This window comes from Poecilia formosa, unplaced genomic scaffold (assembly GCF_000485575.1).
Source record: "Poecilia formosa unplaced genomic scaffold, Poecilia_formosa-5.1.2 Scaffold37, whole genome shotgun sequence".
Lineage (NCBI taxonomy): Eukaryota > Metazoa > Chordata > Actinopteri > Cyprinodontiformes > Poeciliidae > Poecilia > Poecilia formosa.
The window spans coordinates 2,589,513-2,608,947 of NW_006799976.1; the positions used below are offsets into that span (position 1 = coordinate 2,589,513).

General features: G+C 40.0%; 1 protein-coding gene across 1 annotated transcript; it reads left to right on the top strand.

Annotated features, from left to right (window-relative positions):
• The first annotated feature begins 553 nt into the window (after positions 1-553).
• LOC103137179 (protein furry homolog-like) lies at positions 554-18,801 on the top strand. The gene is made up of 14 exons (XM_016670715.1): positions 554-654; positions 814-990; positions 1,191-1,199; positions 2,139-2,339; positions 4,717-4,917; positions 9,018-9,424; positions 11,380-11,587; positions 11,678-11,827; positions 11,940-12,038; positions 13,674-13,742; positions 14,760-14,777; positions 15,463-15,573; positions 16,973-17,166; positions 18,129-18,801. The coding sequence occupies exons 1-14, from the start codon at positions 601-603 to the stop codon at positions 18,367-18,369; spliced, it is 2,139 nt and encodes a 712-aa protein (XP_016526201.1). The 5' UTR covers positions 554-600; the 3' UTR covers positions 18,370-18,801.
• The last annotated feature ends 634 nt before the right edge of the window (positions 18,802-19,435 follow it).

Below are 19,435 nucleotides of genomic sequence, written 5' to 3' on the forward strand. Positions count from 1 at the left end.
TATATATATATGTGTGTATATATATAAATATATATACACACTCACAAGATAATTAATGAACTGACCTTTTCATAGGACATCCTACTCTCCAGTATTCACTGTTAGCTCGGTTAGCATTAAATGCTTTGAACTGGGTCTGCAACTAGCCATTATTTTAACACATTTGTGGCTCATTCAGTGGATTATTCATTTCACCACTTAAGTTTATTTTATACAATATTAGAAATACATTTAAAAATGCAAATAGACAATCCAATTCCTTTTTTTAAATCGGAAAATAAATGTCATTGCATATTGGATTTGTACAGCTTTGATTTAATTTCTACTCTTAAGATGGTGACCTTTTTTCAAGTCTGTATTCCCCAGTTAATGATTAATCAATAACTAAATTAGATGATGATTATCTCAATAAATAATCTGATTAATCGTTTTATCCCTACATCAAACTACAGTCTTTGTTTATATTCCCTGGAAGATGGCAACCTTCACCTTAACTCTGAGATTTCTGTGACCAGGATGAAGTCATGGAGAGCTTATTAAGTTTATTGTTTTCTAATCTTTCATGTGTTTCTATTACAGAGAAGAACCAGAGAGAGGCTGATGAATGTCTTGTCTCTATGTGGTCCGGAGTCCGGCATTCCCAAAAATCCATCTGTAAGACTCCTCTCCTACTCTGTGAACTCAAAGTCTCTTATAAACCCTGCTGATGTAACCTGCTGCTCGGTCACTTTGATGGAAATTAACTTTTTAAAAACAATTATTTTAAGCGTGTAGAAATTTTGTATTGACAACAAAAACCTTTTATTCTCGCAGGTGGTTTTCTCATCCAATGAGGATCTGGACTCTGCGGACCAGCAGACAAGCCTCATCCCCACAGTGGAGGAGGTGGTCCGAGAGGAGGAGATTCAGGGCGAAGACACGGGCAGCGAGCAGCAGTTTGGTGTCTTTAAGGACTTTGACTTCCTGGACGTGGAGCTGGAGGATGCCGAGGTGGGTTTACGTTCAGAGCGTCTGATTGTTGCAGATTCAGAAGCTAACAGTGGGTGGAAAATATCGTTACTTTCAGTTATCTGCCCTGCCGTTGCTCTCTTCTTGTCAGACTTGAATTAGTTGTGACGAATGAGCAAAATTGTTTTCCAGCAGTCGTAAGTCTACTAACATTCATATTCTTTTTCCTCTCTTGCTACAAGGAGTTGCAGGTATGTCTCTGGGCCCAAAAGTTAATTCATTCCTCCCCCGCCCCCCATCCTGCTGTTCTCCCTGTGTCGCCATCCAATTAAGTGCTGTTGGACGTTTTGACTTGAAGACTTTCCCCTGTGATTGTGGACATTTTTTTTATAGCTTTAGATCTTAGCATGATATTTCATCCCAAAAAATGTGGAGAAAAACCTACGCCACCCACTCACTCACGCATGTGACCTTTTGATGTTTTGATTTCAGTTGGTCTTTTTATTTTTTTATTTTGAGATTTAGGGTGTTTTCACACCTGATAGTCCGGTAGAATCGGTATAAGTGGGGATCAGTATTGCAGCATCTCTCACGTTTTTAGCTGAAGGAAGGTTGTGAAAGCGCCACCTCTTACCTGCGGTGATGCTGCACCAAAAGCCACTGAGGGAAACGATATAAAAACCTCAGAAGAAGACCAGCGCAACTTCCTGCTTCACAAAATCTAAACAAAAATGTCTTTGGTAAGACAAATGTGAGTCTGCGCTGGACTCACATTTATTTTGGTTGTATTTACCCAGAATTCCCTGCGGCATAGTCCACTTCCTGCTTTTGGAGTGGTCTCCAGTCCATTTGCTTTCACATATGCATTTGAACCAGAGTTCACTTCAACCAAACTTAAACCTGGGTTTATATATGGAGATGGAGAGTTCACCTTTTTTTGGTTCACATCAGAGTTCAGTTGCGCGTTCACACCTCCCCAAACAAACCGAACTCTCTAGGCAAACAAACTAGAAGTCTATTGAAAGTAACTGGTGTGAAAGCACCCTTCTTTTTTTTATTTTTTTTTAGAACACTAAGTGGTGAAATGTCTGCTTTGTGTCTTTCTTATCTCCTAAATTATTATTCCTCCCATCCCAAACCTTCCCTTTTGCGCACTCCGTCTCACTGCTGTCGGCCTGCTTGTCCTGCAGGGGGAGAGCATGGACAACTTCAACTGGGGGGTGCGCCGCCGCTCCCTGGAGAGCATGGACAAAGGGGACACACCGTCTTTGCAGGAGTGCCAGTACGCTGGCAGCACGCCGAGCCTCAACCTCACCAACCACGAGGACACGGACGAGTCATCGGAGGAGGAGGTACTGAGCGCTAGCCAGATTCTCACCCGCTCCAGCCTTGTAAGTCTCACTCCGACCAGGGTCCGCACACACACACGCACACACACCTCCCCCCACCCAATCTACCATGGCCTCTCACACAGCCCGCTGGCATGGTGTGTGCGTGTGTGTGTGTGCGCGCGCATACTAAGCTGGACCTGCTGCCTGCTTCTTCGCTGGTGGTGGTAGTTGCCTCCTTTAAGTCTCAGCCCAGTCCTTTCACCTCTGACTAAAAGGGAAATTGTGTATTTAAATGTAAAGTCAGTAGAAATATATAGTATAGAAATGAGTTATCGGTAAGTACAGTGAGTTGATATTTTTTTGCACACTCTAAAAAAGTATAAAATCCTAGTTTTTTCCAAACCTGCATGGTCCGTTTTTTGCCACTTTCTAACAATTCTCCAGCTCGTTTCTAACTCCCCTTGCAAGCTTAAAATCCCCTGTAAGATAACCGAAATGCCTGAAGTCATTCTGGAAGGGGCTTGTTCTCTCTCTCCTCCTCTGCTCCTCTTGATAATGCATGGTGAGAGAATGAGCTTTTGCTTTTCATTTTGAACATGCGACTCCCAAAGAGACATAAGTCGTCCAGTTTTTACACTTGAGTGCATGCAGCATTTACACTACCTTCAATAAGTATTCACGCCCCTTGGAGTTTTTTCACATTTTGTCATCAGGATTTCATTGACAGACCAACAAAAAGTTGTGCAGAAGTGACAGTAGGGGTGTTTCATTGCAAAAATGTTGTATTGCTATTGTGGCAACGATAAAAATGATGATTAAAAGAAAACTATTTTTTGTTACTTTTTTAGGTAACTGTATGAGTGTGATGACGAGACGCAGCACTCTTAGCACCACAAACACAAATACTGCTTTTGAAAAACACACTCATTTGAAATACTCTTCTTTAGGACGTCATTTACTTAAAGAAGTTTGATTTATATCACTAAATTGCACACAATAGCTAATTTTTTTTGTTCATACTTTCAAATTTACGTAGGAGAAAAACATTTTCTCCTATGTTTTTGTGGAACAAACATAGGAGAAAATAGGAAAAAATAAAATTTGAGGGAATACTGTCGGTGTTGTACAAAAGTATAACACTGACAGAACGATAAATCAGTTTATCGTCCCAATAAACTGATACAATAAATCAGTTTTTTGTCGGAAGAAATTTTTCACAATAAACTATGCTATAAATTCCCACCCCTAATTTTCAGTAGTTAATCGTTGTAGGGGAAAACATTAAGAAAATTAACAGTATGTTGGGGTTTGTCAATGTAACGATGTAAATGTTACTGGTATTTGTGTCATTCCGTTGCAAAAATTCAGTGTAGAATTTACTGCATGCAAAAAAAAAACAAAAAACGAAGGTCTGCATTTATTTATTTATTTTTTAAAATGCTACTTTGTGTTTGTCTGTCACTTGGAATTTCAGTAGAAAATATTTTGGTTTTGTAGTTGTAACTTGATAGAAAGTGGAAAAAGTCCAAGGGGCTGTTGTAAGGCAATATGAAGCCAGTCAATAAAGTTAGATTGCTAATAGCATGAATATTTTTTTGGAATAGCCTGAAGTAATTTTAAGATTCAGGATCGGAGAATTCAAGACTAAAATGACTAAACTTCTCTTGCTTGTTATTGATACTGAGGTCATGTTATTGGTTTAATACTTTGTGAAGGTTTGCAAATTTTTTTATTTTAAATCTACTAAACTAAGGAAAGAAGAGATTTTGTTGTCTTCGATTGAACACAATCAAAAATATTTGCATAAAATGAACCTTTTTAGGGAAAGATCAAGTGCACTGCAAAAAAACACAAGATCTTACCAAGTACATTTCCTAGTGCTAACAACGTCTTGGTGCACTTGAAAACTAAAAGTAACTTTTCAGCAAGACATGGAAGCCAATAATTCCTTAATATGGATGAAAAAGAACTACACAAGTGAAATAATCTGCCAGTGGAACAAGGCATCTTTCCCATATCATAAGTGAAATAATTTGTAAACTAGCACTTTTTCATCAATATTAAGGAATTATTGACTTAAAACAAGCTCCTGTTACTTGTATGTCAGTTTGCTCTTATTTAAAGTGTACAAATATATTTGGCGTAGAAGCTAGAAATGCACTGATCCAATAAACAGCAACATTTTAAGTCAATCAGTGCTGCTTTTCTGTATTAGATCGGTATCGATGCTAAACCTTAGATATCAGTATCGGTATCAGAAGTGAAAAAAGCAGATCGGTGCACCGCTATTAGAAACCTGACCAAAAATACCTGGTAAGATTTTGTGGGTTTTTTCAGATTAGATAACATAATCGGCTGCGGTTTAACTATATTCTCGTGTGTTTACGTCCATAATAATCCGCGCTGAAACCTGTCGCGTCTCGTCTCTGTTTTCCAGCTGAACAGCGACTCGGCGACGGACGACACTGCGTCCAACCATGTGGACTCGCTGCAGCAGTCTCAGGAATCGTCCAGCAGCGCCATGACCGAAGAGGCCACCGTCCTGCCCTCCCTGCCCTCCCTCCCCTCCCTCCCCCGACTGGATAGCCCCAGTTTGGAGATGGCCCACTCAGACAGCACCAGCAGCCAGCTGCCTGAGGTGCGATCAATCGGGAGAAGCAATAAACTGTGGTGCTCGGGTACTTTTTAGCTTGCCTTTCTTTTCCTTCTCCGCTTCTGTCTGCCTTTTGCTCTATTTCTTGTCTTGTCGGTTATTTAGCGGGGAAAAAAGAGAAAACATTTTAGGGATACGTTTCTTTTTTTTTTTTTTTTTTTTGATGGGTCGGTTCTGCGACTTGCTATCGGGTTCAAACATTTTTAGCTGCTTAATTCCCCTCTGTGGCCCCTTCTCTTGGTTGCTTTGCTCTGGGTGTGGGTGCTGGAGGCTGGTTCTTTAGCTCTTGTGCTTTTACTATGTGATTTTTGGGAAGAGATGAAAGCAAACACTCACCTCAGGCCAGCTGTTACTGCTCAACCCCAATAACCATTCCAACTAAATCCTCCGTTTAAAAAACTTGTGAAAACGACCCGAGGTCCATTCTCTTCATCAGAAGCATGTGTGAGTATAAGTCCTTTTTAAGTGGTGTGTTGAATTTTAAAAGTGCACTAAGTTGAAAATCAGTCAGAGGTGCTCTAGCCAATTTAAACCTCTTCCATTTGCTACTTTTTTTAACACGGCATAAATTGTCTTATGCTACTAACTGCTACTGACTTTAATCACTAACATTGCTGAGATGTTATGATGATGTCATTTGTTTGGGGAATATTTTACTTTGAGTGCATTAACACTGAATTATCTTGAACTTATTCTTGTCATGGATAATGGTTTGCTTGTATGTGTGTAAGTGTTCTTGGTTTACTTGCATTTAAGCCACTTTATTGGGGCTTTTTCTCACCACATACACTGCCACCTACTGGCCTACCAGTGTAAGTCGACGAAGGAAGACAAACGTTTCAAGCATTTGGCCAGTATCTCTGCTTTTTGATGGCATATTAAGGCTGATGCAGTTATAAAAAAAAGGAGTAGATTTCTGACAAAAAATGTCAAAATTTTTTAGGTAAGCAAAAATGATTGTACATACTGTTAATCTCATTTACTGAAAAAAGACATTTTAGCACAGTATTTTCTAGTAATTATTGTGGTTTGATAAAACTGCAATATTTTCAAATTCTCCAGTTTTTCTGGCAATTCCTCAATCTCTGCTTCTAGAGCCCCACAAACATGAAATCTATGTCAAAAATAAAACATAACTGTCATCAATTATACCTACATACAGTATTGTCATTTAGTTGTACAATTTTACAGTTAAATGACAAACGATAAGAGCATTCAATTATATTTTCTAATATGTTGATATCTGTTGATGGAGGGTAGACCATGGACATGTTGACAGACCATCACAGGCAAAGACTAATATATCTAAAAAAAATTAAAAGTATGTTAGGATAAAATTATAATTTGTCTATGTGAACATCACTGCTTATGTTTTGAATTGAAATGTTTATATATATCGGCACCATAACATTCTTCAAAATGATTTAGTAAGAAGTAGTTTTGGTTTTAAATTGTAATATATTGTTTTTGTTGTGCCAAAAATAGTGAAGCCAATCTAAAATAATATGGTAAGAAGCTGCTGATGTCTATTCCACCTCTCAGGAAAGAAAAAATAAAATATACCATGTCTATATCTGAAGGTAATGATGCTAAATCAGGGTGGAATAAATCATGTGAAAGTTTAGGATTGCTGTATTTAAGGTTTTGAATCATTACATTCATTCACTTATTGTCTTCTTGTTTAGTCCCATGAACGGTACGTCTTTCTCTTTGTGGGAATGGCTTTTAAAATACAGGGGGCAGCAGTGAGTCTGAAGGATCAAGATAAAGATCTGAGTCAACAGTTCAAGTCATTTAACTAAATTATATAAAATTGGAAAATATAGGGATGCTGTAGTTGAACCGATGCTTTTACTTTTGTTTTAAGACTGCGTGGAGACCTTCATACAATCTTCTCTTTACCTTCTAAAACTTAAATGCTGCATTAAACAAAAACCGTTACCAGTTATGTTACAGGCATAGAGAACCTGAACGTATAATAGCTAAATAATTTAGCAAACATTTGCAGCAGTCTGAAAAGTTCTTTGCAGTGATTTTTGATTACGATAATTTTCCGATTATATTGTGCCGCCCTAATGTTGACCACTACATTGGTCATGTGAAAAACTCCTTGGAAAATCCATGTTTAAAGTATTAAAAAATATGCACCTAGTTATAATGTTCACATCTTAAGATGATGGAAAGCACAAAAAACATCCAGTGAGGTGTTATTTGGCGCATGAAGGGCTAAAGTCGAGCGCGTCTCCGTTTATGCTCTAATGCTTCAGCAAGTGTTTCTACCCTTCAGGGATTGTGCTCTACAAGCTTTACTCCTTTTTGCCAAGGATCTCAATATCATCCCAAGGTCCCCCCACTCCCCCCAGCCCCGTCTCGTTTCACCCCCAGCTCTTAGTATAATGAGCCCCTGATAAAACCATCAATACTCTTACTCGTTCCTTCCTGGACGACCATGAACGCCGCTAAAAGCTTTCCATAATATAGATGAGGTCCCTGTGACGTGCTGGGCGGCCTGCCACATGCCGTTTTTCTTAATGCATCAGACTTTTAAATGAAGCTAGAAGAGTTGAAGCTCTCTGAGTCAGAACTCGTCCTCCTTCATGTGGAGCAACATAGATCTTTACTCCAGTCATGCTGCGCACAATTGACTCCAGTCACAAATATAATGAATTTAGATTCGATTCATGATTTCATAAAAGGATTTGGACTTTCACACCAATGACTTATGACTTCACTCAGGCTTGAATGCTTGATGTGGAAAAGATCTGATGTCTTAAACCAAACAGGAAGTGTGCTGAAAATTAAAACCTTGGAGATGTGCTCCACACACAATCCTGTCCGCTGAACCATTACTTCCTCCTCTTGATGTGCTAACAAGCAGGTTCCATCTACTGTGCAATCTCGAGTTTTCTTAACAAATTTGGGAAAAGAAGAAGTATGCATCAGAAATGCACCATAATGTTGAGGCACTTTCAGTATTATTTAAAATTCACACAGAAGCAAATTTCTCAGATTCTGAATTGCGATTCTGGAGAAAGTGACATAAATGTTGGTAGCAGCTGTAACAAACCTTATTTACAGGATCCCAGAGTTGCCATAAATATGTGACCATCATATTGGGTGATGGACTCAGTGCAAAATGTTTTAAGGCAGAAGGTAACCTTGATGTTTTCATTAGAAAACTAAACGTTGGTCATTATTGGGTCTTTCAGCAGGATATTAATTCTAGCCCTTTGGCCAAATCAACGTGTCTAAGTCGCCAGACTTAACCTGTTTAGTTTTCTTACACAAAAACGGGGATGAGCCAAAGAAGGAGAGAGGTCCAAGTCCCCTCTATCCGTTTCTCTCAATCAATTTTTGTAGCACAAGAAGTTGTTCTTTTCTGTTAGCAAAAGTAATTGGACAGAGTTACCAGAGAGTGTACCAATCAAGGTGGCCCCAGTCATTTAGTTTAAAAAAAACAAAAAACAATGTTTCTTAACTTGGAAATTTTATTTTGTCGAATCTTACACATCTTCACCAGGTATAATAACAATAGTAATTGTTGGTATATGTGCTGCTGTTTACTGGTCCATCCACGGGAATCACATACGGATACAAAACACGAAGCTGAGATTAAATTTTCTGCTTGTAGAAATTTGCTAGATGTGCTTGGAGACGATATTTTCTCCAACACCAAGTCTGGGATCTTACCATGTTGGCCACCATTTTCATGTCACATGTTGCGTAGCTAAGACGGTTCCATTATTTTACTAATAGAAAATCAACCTGTAGCTTAAAGTTTTAGCAATCAATTTTAGTCAGAATGTCATACAAACTATATTTAATAGCATCCAGTCACAATTTTGGTCTTGGAGAATAACAAAAAAAAAAAAAAAAAAAAAAAAACTTGAGATGGTGGAGCTTGTATGCTAACCTTCTAAATGGGATTTTTAAAATACCTACACTAATGACATAAACAGTGTGCATGTAAACTGGTTGTAGTTTTACGACACGACGCAAAGCGACCAGTACTTCATGACGACACAGTAAATAAACTTGCTTGGTAAGCTGCAACTGAAGTGCCTCCATGTTGCTTTGCGTTGCAGGACGCTGTTAGCATGACTGCGGCAGATGAGCTGAGCAGCAGCGTTAGTGAGGACACGGGCTTTTGCAGCGTCCCCCCCCTGCCGTCCGATGCGCCCGAGCTGTGCGACCTCCCTGACCCGCAGGACCCCCAGTACTCCCAGGACGCCCAGGAGACCCAGGACCCTCACGAGGACCTGGACCCGGCTCCCCCTCCTCCGCCGGCCATCGACACGCCGCCGGGGTCGTTCTGTGAGGAGGATTGCCAGACCGTGCTGCCGCTGTGCATCCCCTCCACGCCGGATCCCAAGCCGGATCCAGACCCGGACAGCACCTGTGGCTCTTTGTGGGAAGAGGACGTGACGAAGGCCCTGAAGGAGCTGGATGAGCGCTGCGAGGAAGAGGAGGCAGACTTCTCTGGCATGTCTAGGTACATAATATTTTGAATAAGGTTAGAGTTTTTGGATTGATCCTTTGCTCTCATTCTCTCTCTAATTTCCTCTCTGATTATTGTGAATAAAGGCTGATAGTGACACAAAAAACTGTGAAAAATTAACATAAAATTTGCTTTACTCATTCTGGTGTAAGTCATTTATACCAGAAGGAAGCAGTTAAGGAGCAGTTCCTGTAAAACCTAATTAATATTTTTAAGATAAAGGCAATAATATGAATAAAGTCACGTTTTAAACCCTCTGTACAATCTTATATGAGAGATTGAGGTGTTGTGTATATTGCCTTTAAAGTACAGTACAACGTAAACCACTCATCTTTTATTTAGCAAGAGTTTTTCAACGTTCTTATTGCTGATAGAAAATTATTGACACCCAAATTAATGGGCCTTGTTTTGTTTTTTTTATTTTTTATTTTTAAACAAAGAAACGATGCTTATGTTTGTGATCTACAGATGCTTTTTCTACTGAAGACAAGTAGTTTATTTTTGTCCAGTTAAATTAAATTATTTTTCACATTTTTTTCTCACATAATAATAATAATAATAATAATAATGAAAAAAGGTAATTTTAAATATTTCTTCAACTTTACAAATTAGGCCTTTGTGTTAAAAATGTTAGGACGCCGCTGATGTAAAGCCTTTTTTAGCTGGTTTTAAGCTGGCATATACATACTGGTACCACGGTGTACTTCAAAATACTTCAACAGCTGTGAGCATTTCTGCCATAAGGAAACTCTATGTTGGTTTTAGATTGTAGTTTATTGCTTGTTACCACGGCAGGCAGGCTAGTGAAGCTAGTATATGAATTTTTGTTGCAGCTTGAATGAACTGTGGTCATATCTCAACATGTCGTAAAAAACATAGTTTCCTTAACGTAGCTTGAGTCGTCCTTTTTCAGGAACCACATCCACACTGAAGAGTGTTGGTGCATTCTCTGATTGGCTGGAGATTTAATTTTTCAGTTTGTGGGATCAGCTGAAGAATTGTGCATGCAAAATGGAAAAAAACAACAAATACCCATTTGTATAGTATAATCAGGTAAAAGATGAAACAGTGCAGTGGAAAACATCTTTTTGGCAGTAGTTCAGCCTGGCGCACGCTGGCTCCCGTCCATTCTCCTTATGAAGCTGGGCCAATTTTAGCTGAAGGACATTTTTAAAGAGATAGAAACCGCACCGAAGCAATAACAGCCAGGTTGAACAAATAGTTGCTAACTTCGCCTCTTACTAACATATTATAAAACTGCAGCTCTTTTACTTAGCTGAGGTAGGCTTCTGCAGTTAAATGTGCGATATGGATTTATGAGTTGGAGGGAGGAAGATAAAACCATCTCCAGCAACATTCCACTAGTGTGTAACCGGGAGCTGGGACTGCGTGCAGAAGTGTGTGTGCATGTGTGTGTGTGTGTGTGTGTAGGTGCTTAGCTTGTATAGAGCACTCTGCAGTCCTGTGTGGGATGAGAGTGCTGTGCGCTTGTGCCGTTAGCAGTTGCAGCACAGTCAGGCTACAGACGAGGGGGAGAGGACCGAGGAGGGGGGGGCAGAGATGAGAAGCGTTAGTTGGGGGTGAGGATGAGGACAGAGACCGTGTCCGTCGCAGCGCTCGGCAGTGCAGGCTTCAGATATCTATATTCCGTCTGCTTCTTCAGGCTCTTTGGTCCGTCAGGCCTGTGAGTACCTATATGTGAGAGGTTTGCGTGATGCTAAAATGCTAAAATGCTAATCTCTAGTGTTGTTATGCAAGTCCCGCTGCGTAACGTGGGCACGCTTCTCTGAGAAAAACAGCAGCGAGGTTGTTTACTTGCTGTGAAAGCAAGCGTGTGCACATGCGTGTATATGTGTGTGTGTGCGTGTGCGCATGTTTACATTTGCCCTTCAGTGAAGGAGTGTGGAGCATGTCGGAGCGCAGCTCATTGGCTCCTCTGTGTGTTTCAGTCAAGATGAAGGTGACGCAGACGGCTTCCCAGAGATCCAGGCCTCTCCGCCCCCTTCGCCCTTCCTCTCAGCCATCCTGGCGGCGTTCCAGCCCGTCGCCTATGACAACGAGGAGGACGCTTGGCGTTGCCATGTCAACCAGATGTTGTCGGACACGGACGGCTCCTCTGCTGTTTACACTTTCCATGTGTTCTCTCGACTATTTGAGGTAAATCCGTCAACGTTTGTTTTGTTTTGTTTTTTTTGTCTGCATGTTTAGGAGAACTAATAGTTTCTCCTTCTGATTCTCGGTGAACAGAATATCCAGAGGAAGTTTGGTTCCATCACACATTCATCCGTCCGCTTTTTGGGGGAGAGGCTCCAGCGAATGGGCAATCAGTTCCTCAGCTCGCTCGAGGTCATGACGTCTCACTCACAGTGCCCCACTGTGCTCCTGGACGCAGAGACTGTGAGTCTGATCCTGTTGGCTGCCTGCATTTCTTTAAGAAAAATAAAAGTCATTACTTGTTGCTCCTAAATAGATGCATCTAATCTGTTGTGTTTGTGTGATGCTGCTCTAGCTTGTCTCTTGTGGACTTTTGGAGACTCTGAAGTTCAGTGTGCTGGAGCTGCAGGAGCATCTGGACACATACAACGCCAAGAGGGAAGCTGCAGAGCTCGTAAGTTCCTGTGTCGTTCGCTGCTTTTATAATCCACCAGCAGGGCCGGATGTACAGGGATGTGGGCCCCCGTGCTGGAGCCAGTTTTGGCCCCCATATCCACTAAGGAAAAATCATTTTACTAGTGCAAAATTACAGTACAGCAATGGGTAGTCTTATACAATAGATGCATGATATGTTTAATATGTCTCCTAGCTAATAACTCCATGTTGTTCCCAAAGAAATCAACTATAGTTTCAAACTTTTCAAATACTTAGTATTTAGATTAAAATTCCCAAAATATTACAACTCACCAAATTTGCACCTATGAGTTTTATATATTTAGTACAGGGTTTCCTCTATGTGTAACCGTCACACCATCAGAGTGAAGTTTTTTTGTTGTTGTTTTTTAATATATATATATATACTAAAACAATGGAAAGCATATGAGACAGATATAAATACACACATATATATAGCCTATAGTTTTGCACTTATACTAATCATAAAGAATTTAAATATAAAGAAACGTGAATACTTACATTATTTTGAAAAACCAACAACCGGCGACTCCTGCCTGTCTGGCTGCGAATCCAGCTACTGAACGCTGCGCCGCTCTCAGGAGTGAAGTAAAACTAGTGACCACAGTCCGACGTAGGAGGAGAGAAAAGGCAAAAGAAAAAGACCTAAGGAAGGACAAGTTGAATTCATTTTTAGTTGAAGCCTTCAAACACAACCCTAATGCTAATGATTGTTGCATTTGGATGACAGCAACATAGTTAATATCGCTAATAAACTACGTTTCCTTTAAGGAAAATCCTAGAGGAAAAAAACATGAAGTACAAAGATGGCAAAACACATATTTAAAAAAAATAAATCTTTGGCCACCCACACAAAATGGTTGCCCTGGGCTACTGCCCAAATAAGTCCACCGACAAAGCTTCCCCATTCTCTTTGAAGACTGCTTCACATCTGCACTTTCAGCTGCTGTATCGCAGTGTGTGTGAGCGAGCAACAGAGAGAGAGAAAGAGAAATAAACTGCATCATAATCTCAGCTCAAGAGAGACGAGCTTCAAAAACATATTAAAATTCTTCTATATCTCTGCGATCGCACCACGGGCAGCAAGGAGAACACAAAGACATATAGCTGATGCAGGAAAAAGATAAAGTCCAGCCTCTCATATGGGGACAAATCAGTGGTGGGTTCGAGTACGTTCTGCTGCCGTCTGCATCATCCTGCTCTGAGGGATAAAAATAACTCTGAGCTTGCCTAAATCAGTTAGAGGAGGCCAGACAGGAAAACGCTGTGAGGGGTGGGAGAGGCGAAGCAATGGGGAGGGGACAAAAGAGAAATGAGATTTCCGAGGCTTCTGGGATGCAAAACGCTAATCGAATAAGACGGCAATGTTCCCTGTAGGGCCAGATACCATCCAACGCTCAGGAACAGACTATCTTTAATTCGCTAAGTACAACGTTCTTATTAAATCTTTAGCTTTATCCAACCCATGTGGTTCACAAACACTGATGCAAATGCATATTTTTAAAAACACTTTGCAATGCTCCTTTTTCCACTGGGCTTTCCCTCTCCTTCTTTTAAGCTCGTTTTATTTTCTCCATGTGTTTCCTCTCACGTCTGTGTCCTCTCAACCCCGCAGTGGCTGGAAAACTGCAGGAAAACATTTGGGGACAAAGACAGCAGCCAGCGACCAAACACTCACACTCAGGTAGGAACCGACGCTCACCTGTCTGCTAGCTTGTTTGGCTCCGTAGGTTTCCCTCCGAACGGACAGACCCTTGCTAAAAGGTTTCACGCCTCCGGAGTATGACATTGCCACCACTATGCTTCACTGTAGGGATGGCATGTCCAGGATGATGTGCAGTCTTAGTTTTTCCACCACTCAAAACATTTTAGTCCTTTTTTTTTTTCTATATTGGAAATACAATAAAAGATGCAAATAAAATAATTTTAAATAAGACTAGAACAGCATTCCTTTAGTAAATCTAAAACCTTTTCCACTATTATTTGTACATATTTTTAGTACAGTTTTGGCTTAATTACTGCTCTGAATATGGGGTGGATTTTTTTCGGCAGATTGACTTTTTTAAGTCTGTAAACCCCCAGATAACGATTAATCGATTGCTAAATTAGTTTACAATTGTTTCAGTAATCAATTAATCACGATTAATCCGATTAATTGTTTCAGCCCTGATGTTGACTTACAAACAACCTAGTTTGTGGAGTAGCTTGTTTACATTTTTTGTGTGTCTTGTTTACTTGGCTGGTTGTCGATTAATCGTTTCGGCCTTGAACAAATGCTCTGACTTTTGGTGTTGCATTGAGGCGAAATCTGGTGTGAATATCTTGGCAAGGCACTGGTCCCTTCAAAGTCGTGTATTCTCACATTTCATCCAAACTTATTTACAGTTTCACTGCTCCTTCCTCTGTTCAGCCACTTGTGCAGCAAATCTTTTCTCTCACTCTCTACACACGCTGTTTTGTTGTTGTTTTTTTCTTTTGCCTTTTATCGATCAAGTTTCTGTTAAGTCAGCTCACATGTTTCCGGCCTTCTTTGCGCCGCGTGCAGGGAAGATGACGAAGCGCCGCTCCTTGGCCTTCAGGTCGCCATGTCTAAGCTGTCATGTTTAAAGCTCACTAATTCTTGGTCTTTCTCTCCTTGTTGTTTGTGTGTGTGTGTGTGTGTGTTTACGTGTGTGTGTGACCTGCTCACCTTCTTGCTTAGCAAATGGAAAATCTAGCAGTAAGTGGTTCTCTTGTTATAGACTTCAATAACGACGCCACCCGGACAAAACACTGACCATCTCATCGCTCTGCTCCCGCCCACCTCTGTGTCTCAATCTTTGTTTCTGCTTTGATTTCATTTTTTGTCATGTAACCCAATTCAACCTCATGTCGGCCCAATCAAAACGTTCTGCTCTTCTGTTTTGAGTCGTAATGTTGACAGTCAGATCAGCCCTGCTGTTTGTTTTTGTGCTGTGTGCTATCATCATTTGCACATGTTCAGTATTTATGTAGGTGATTTCTTGTCTAAAAAATACGCTTAAGCTATCATTTTGTTTCGTTTCATTTTGCATGTACATTTTTTTTTACCCCATTCCTGTTTCTGTTCAAATCCTGTTTCTTTTTTTTTTTTCCATCCATGCTTCTCAGGTTGAGATTGTAGTTGGGTCATTCATCTTGTCTCATAGTCAGGTTCATGCCATGTGGTGACAAAACTGATTTCATCAGTGACCATAATCGTAGCTTCCTCGCTTCTTCCTCTGTGGCCCAAACTGAATGAAACTTTTGCACTGCCCCATGTTAACCGTTTTCATTTCCTCCCGCATATCTAACCCAGGTTGACAATTAATTTGACAATGTGACGATCAGAGTAACGCCGGCGCAGACTGTGCTGAAACGTGTTCCTTTCGCATCTGTCTCCGCAGGAGCTGGAGTTGTGTCGGCGACTCTACAAGCTGCACTTTCAGCTGCTTCTGCTGTTCCAGGCCTACTGCAAGCTCATCAGCAGAGTGGACACCATGAAGCGAGAGGCAGAGGTGAGGGGGGTGTGGGGGTAATCGGGGATTGCTGAACTCTCACCATGGCAACAAGCCTCAATCGAGATTAAACAATTTACCAGCCAGCTGCAAGATTAAGTTATGAACCGTTGATAATGTGGACAATTTTTAAATTTATTTATTTATTTATTTATTTTTTACCTTTTGGAGCGTTCAACAACTGACATAAAATCTGAATTTCCAGCTTCAGAATGAGATAATCTGAAGAGCTTCAGACAGAAGTTAGGTTAAATAAATATTAGTCAAAGCAACCGTTCCTTTGGGTTCAGCAGAAGGTGTAAGAACATGTGGTTTGTTTAAAAGGGAGAAACAAGATGCAACTCACTTTAAAGTTAATAGAAATAAAAAAATAAGAAGATTGGACTTGACTAGCTTTGTTGCTTCAAACACTCAAACATTTGCTTTTTAAAATTTTTATAACCCCTTTTTTCAGTTTAGTTTTTTTTTTGTGTTAATATTACTTTGAGTTGATTATAGGTTAAAAAAAAGACAGAAAGTCAGGGTTTCCCCTGGTGTTTTATAAGCCTGGCGGGCCACCAGGCCTTACTTGTGCCCCCACCAGGCTAAGCATTGCTTATTTATTTAAGTCTTGTTAAAATGTTTCCATTTTTTAAGACTTTATTGTTGATGGTCAGGTATTAAACTTCCAATCTTTCAATAACACATTATTATCAAGTGATATTTTCAAATTTCCTGTCAACTTTAAACATTTTTAACTCAAAAAGACACCAGGCTTAGCAAGTTTTCTGTGTTTCCTTGGAAAGTCAACAATTTATAAAGGGGAATATCTACAGGATATTAACCAGAATCATTTTTTGTCCTTGTTTTTAAATGTAAAACAACTTAAAATTAATTTGATTAGTTCAGTTTATCCATATGTCAGAAAGTTTGATTTATCAACTGCAACAAGTCAGTTCAGAGTTTTATATCATAAAAACACAAAACTCAACAGTTGAAACATTACATTATAATTTCCCCAATTATTTCTAATTTAGTTTATTCCGTTAGAGAAACTAAAACAAAATGCAGATTTGTTTTTAGTTGGATTTATCTTTTTTCATAGCAACACTTGACACCATGTGGCCATTAGCTGTTTACCTGCAGTGCATTCTGGTCTCAGGCCGTGTAAATAATTGTCACCACATCTGCATCGCAGTTGATCCCTACCTGGCCTAAATTACGATCAAATCCTAATCAGATTTTGCTACTTGGTGTAATTAGATCACTGCCATCACAGATCGATGAGAGCCACCTAATCCAGTTAATATGTACTTCAGGTTTATTTAGCTGACCTCCCAGCTTTATGTTGCACATGTTATTTAACGCTATGATGCAACGATAAGTGAGGGTTTCGGGTTTTTTTCTGTCTGTTTCCAAGGTGACCAACATGTCCGAGGAACTCACCATCCTGGAGAGCTGCCTGATCGAGGCAGAAACAGGAAATGATAACCAGGAGGATGTGTGCATGTCAGACAATGCCCAGACCAACACCGAGACGGCAATCCAGTCACTAATAGAAACGCTGAGAGCCAGAGACTTCAGCTCCGCTCTGACGCAGGTCAAAATATTCAGGTGGGTTCAACACAGAAGCACCAGCTAAACACTCCTCTCTGCTAATATAAGTTCATCACTTAAGGCAAAAATTTTTTTTTTTTTTTTTAACCCCCATTTCTCTGGTGTATTATGATGTACTACATTTTGTCACATTACAACCAATCTAAGTTGTTGGGATTTTATGTGATGAATAAAATCAAAGTAGTGCAAAGGATTTATAATGTTTCTTCTTATGAATAAAAATCTGAAAAGTGTAACACCCTTTGGGAGCCACATTGGACTTAATACTTTGTAGAACTGCTTTTTGCTAAAATTATAGCTGCACATTTTTGTCTCCACCATCAAGACATTTTAAAGAAAAGTGACTAAAAATCAAGCTCAGACAGATTGAATTACTGATTCTGAATGTTTTAAAGAGGAATAAATACGCCACCTTTTTCAGAATTGTGTATATTTATTAAGTACAAAAAAATACTTTGCATTCTTTTACTGTCCTATTTAAAATTGCACATTATCTTTGTGGATCTGTCATGCAAAATCCCGATAAACTACAGAAAAGTTTGTGGTTTTAACTTGACAAAGTGTGAAACAAAGGATTCCCTGCAGACATGCAAACATAAATTATCATTGACAACCAGCAGTATATTAATATGTAGTATGAAATCAGGTCACTTTGGCTTTATTTTCCTGATGTTTTGGTAGTCTTTGATCTTTTTTTTTTCACAATATTTGACATTCATCTCTTGGACTCAGACTCAGTTTTGGAATTAACTAAATGTTTATCACTAACTCATGTTATTGCAGTCCAATGATTCAAATTTTAATTAATTTTTTTTTGGCCCAAGTTAAATAATTTAATTCTTGGCTGAATGTGTTTTTTCGTTTGATCTTAGTCTTTTCACTTGGATCTTAAGCTGTGCAAAAAGCTCTTTTCCGTTACCGACGTTTATCTAACGATCCCCTCTTTGGTTCGTCTTCAGGTCTTTGTGGCCTAACGACATCTTCGGGAACGAGACGGACAACGCCGTTCAGACCCTCCTGCACATCTACTTCCGCCACCAAACGCTGGGCCAGACGGGCTGCTTGGCGGTGGTGGGCCCCAGCAGGGACCTGTCTCAGGCCAGCACCCGCCTCATGGAGCTCAACCTGCAGATCCGCGAGGCTCTGAGTCAGGCTCAGGCATGCCAGCTTCACACGACCACATTCAGCACCGGACTTTAAACCGAACCGGAAAGGACCGAACCGAAATCAGCCCCACTATAGAGAGTTGTGGGAGCGGGGGACAAGAGAGATTATACATACAAAGGGCTAAAGGATGTGTGGGAAGTAACTGTGACTCTTCATGCATTAGCGTTACCTGTATGAATGCTTAAAGCTCATAGCTTTTTCCAGACTAAGCCAATTTGCAAAATTCAGTTGCAATAAGTCATGTGATGGTGTGTCTGGTGAAGATTGGACCCAGTGGGATATTTTATTTTACCCCTTTTTTTTTTTTTTGCCTGATCTGACCGGGAGGAGCCTGTCGCACTGAGCGCTGGCCTCCTCCGGTTCCGGTGTCGAAGCGCGTACGACGGTCCGTGTTAAGGACACACCATCAAGTCTCAGACGCAAACTCAGAAGAATCTTGTTTATATAAAAAAAAAGGAAAAAAAAGTTTTCAAATGCATGCTTGAAAGTGAGAAAGCACTGCAAGAATATTTTTTTGAGAAATTTATTTTTTATTAGAGCTAACATCTTAGGTTGTAAATGTTAGGATATTTAACATGTGATCCTGTGGGGAAAACCCCCTGCCTTCAGGGAGTGTATAAAGAGGAATATGTTTGATTGCTCCGAGAGATGAGTTTCCTTCAGCAGGTCTTCACGCAAAACTCACTCTTTAACCAAATAAGTAGATGCCTTTAGACTCTTGACTGTGTGATATATATTGGGAGATGCTCATACACAAATGCATTTAATTGCACACAAAAGTGCAGACTCGCTACAGCTTATAATGAAAGCATAACTTATTGTACTCTGTATACATTTTAGAAAGTGTATAGTGTAAAACCAGTATTTTCCCCCCTTGTAATTTTGTGTAATGCACTGTTCATCCCAAATGGGATGTATGTATAAAGCTAACATAAGAAAAGCTCACAGCAGGTTTGAGTCACTAAGCTGTTATTCTGAACTTCATAGGCTCATCTTGGATGGTGGCAGCCATTTTTTTTGGCTTCAGTTTCAAGTGGCATCAATATGCATTCCTTCACAGGTTGTGCTCTGGATTTTCATTTGATCACATGTTCATCCT

Coding starts and splice junctions, on each gene's coding strand:
- LOC103137179 (XM_016670715.1), top strand. CDS start 601: ATGAATGTCTTGTCTCTATGTGGTCCGGAGTCCGGCATTCCCAAAAAT. Junction 655..813: donor GCATTCCCAAAAATCCATCT/GTAAGACTCCTC, acceptor TTATTCTCGCAG/GTGGTTTTCTCATCCAATGA. Junction 15,574..16,972: donor CCATGAAGCGAGAGGCAGAG/GTGAGGGGGGTG, acceptor TCTGTTTCCAAG/GTGACCAACATGTCCGAGGA.